Below are 2142 nucleotides of genomic sequence, written 5' to 3'. Positions count from 1 at the left end.
CTTTGTCCAGCTTTTGTACCTGACTGGTTTCATTTTGCTGTGATACCGCTTTAGGCAATGCTTTCTTTTTATTTTCTACTCAGTATTATTCTATTGTAGAGAGAAAATGTAGTAGAAATAACACTAGGATGGAAGGCTCTATTGGAGAACTGCAATGCCCTGTTCCCAAAGTTAAGCCTGTGCAGCCCAGTCCCATTTTCTGTAACAGACAATTAATTTCTTTTGGTATACGAATGAATATAATTCAGACATAGTTAGATGGTACTCTGTATTTATTAAATCCTATAATAAAATGGGAAAGTGCTGTTTAATGATACCAGAATTTTACTCAGTCAATGAATTTATTTCTTATACTGGCTTGGTGTGACTCTGTGTGTATCTATATATACACAACTGCTCAATTGGTCGAAGGGGTTTTTAAGGATATAAAATTAATTTCTCCTTCTCTTTTTGTTTGTTAAAGTTGCACTGTCAGTTGCTGCTGATAAAAGGTGGCACCGAGCCAGCTTCCTGAAGGAGCTATGGGGAGGGTCATGGCTTGTCATGACCTGGGCACCGTTACTTGAATGTTGTTATTATTGGGATGAAGTACCCTCAGGCTGTCATCCTGCCTGTAAATAGAAGAGGTTCTGATTCTCTGTGGTTTCCCAGTTTACCAACTTGTAGAGCAGCTATTTTGTTGGCCCTAAGTTTGACTGAATAATCAGTTAGAAGAACGGCACTGTTTCAGAAGGCACCGTTTTTCATCATTTTGGTGTGCTGGTCTAGACTAAGTCATAATAAGTAAAGCCAAACAAGAATGTATTTCCATATAGTTTATAAATTTACACCCAATTAAAAATCACATTTGTATTGGCATATGGCAAACAAATTGCTTGGTTCCGCTCTCCATGAAGTAAGGACAAAATTGCAATTAGCAGGGAGCGTAACTGGTCCTGAGGGCCAAACCTGATGTTTTTTGGTGTCATGGAGGAGTCGCGGTGGTGTCGGCAGAGGGGCTGACTCTGCTCCCCTGCAGTCGGTCGGTCTTTGGCCATTGCTTTGCTTTATTGCCTCCTATGAGACGAACGAGAACAGCAGTTCTGTTAACGCCTTTTTTAACTAAACAACTTCTGTTGTTAGTTTCCAGTTAATTTCAACAATTAAATAAAACAATGCCAGTTAGAATATAATGTTTGCAAGATACTGGCCTGTGTTTTGGTTTATCAGGGCACAGTCATAAGCATGGTGTTGTCGAGGTTTTCACCAATGTGTTGCTGTTGTAACTGAAGTCACATCTATCCTGATGAATATTTCATTTCCCCAATCATGCTATTAAAAACAGAGTGTTTTTACCCTTTCATTTCTGTTTTCTCTTTTCCAGTACCATCATGACAGCTGTGGCTGCGTCCTGTTTACAAATTGCTGCTAGTCACATTTTCAGTAGTCCTTGTGGGTTTTGCTTTCCCCTAATATGGGCAATTAGGAGGAAATATTTCTCACGAGCATGGACTTGCTCTTCTCCTTGTAATGACATAGTCCTGCAATCCAGGAAACAGTGCTGCATGGTGTCCATGTCCACGATTTCCTGATGTGGGAAAAACGTGTGGAAAGCATCTGGAGAGGAGGAGACCCCCTTTACCAGCTTGTTTCCTGTAAGCGAAATTGGAAGACCTTGTCTGTGCAAATAGATTTCAAAATAGAGTCTGCCCTTTGACTGTCTCCATAATTACACAGTGCTCTCTGTATTTTATTTGGCTGCCAGAGCAGTTAACCCCTGGAAGTAAGGGGCTGATGATGGCGTGACCAGCACGGGTATGCAGACATGACCATGTGAATACACTCTTGTTTGGAGAAGCCTGTCGTTAAGACCTCGTTACAATATACTTTTACCCAATTTAAAAATTATTACGTGTTGGGTTATGTTGATTAAGATATGTTATATCCTTAATGTACAGAAAACGTGGAGGTCTGAGTTGCCAAAAAGGAAAAAAAAGAAACAGAAAAAAAAGTTCTTTTGTGGCTTTGATGTAATCAACATCTGTCAACAGAATGAATTTGCTTTTGTTTAATTTCAAGGGCTCTTGTCCCTCTACTTTGCCCAATCAGTTTCAACTCCTGCCTCAGGCATTTCCCTATGTTGTTCTTCCCCCCCCCCCGCAC

At 40.4% G+C, this 2142-nt stretch overlaps 1 protein-coding gene across 1 annotated transcript in view; it reads left to right on the top strand.

Annotated features, from left to right (window-relative positions):
* Window positions 1–1570: 1570 nt before the first annotated feature.
* METAP1D (methionyl aminopeptidase type 1D (mitochondrial)) overlaps window positions 1571–2142 on the top strand; it is a gene marked incomplete at its 3' end in the record, with an annotated part of 16379 nt that continues 15807 nt past the window's right edge. Inside the window, exon 1 of the mRNA XM_009703997.1 lies at window positions 1571–1634. Within this exon, the coding sequence (XP_009702299.1) occupies window positions 1571–1634 (64 nt within the window). The remainder of the gene's footprint in view (window positions 1635–2142) is intronic.

This window comes from Cariama cristata, unplaced genomic scaffold (genome assembly GCF_000690535.1).
Source record: "Cariama cristata isolate BGI_N322 unplaced genomic scaffold, ASM69053v1 scaffold19897, whole genome shotgun sequence".
In the NCBI taxonomy this organism is placed as follows: Eukaryota; Metazoa; Chordata; class Aves; order Cariamiformes; family Cariamidae; genus Cariama; species Cariama cristata.
This window is presented reverse-complemented; position numbering and strand designations above follow the sequence as displayed.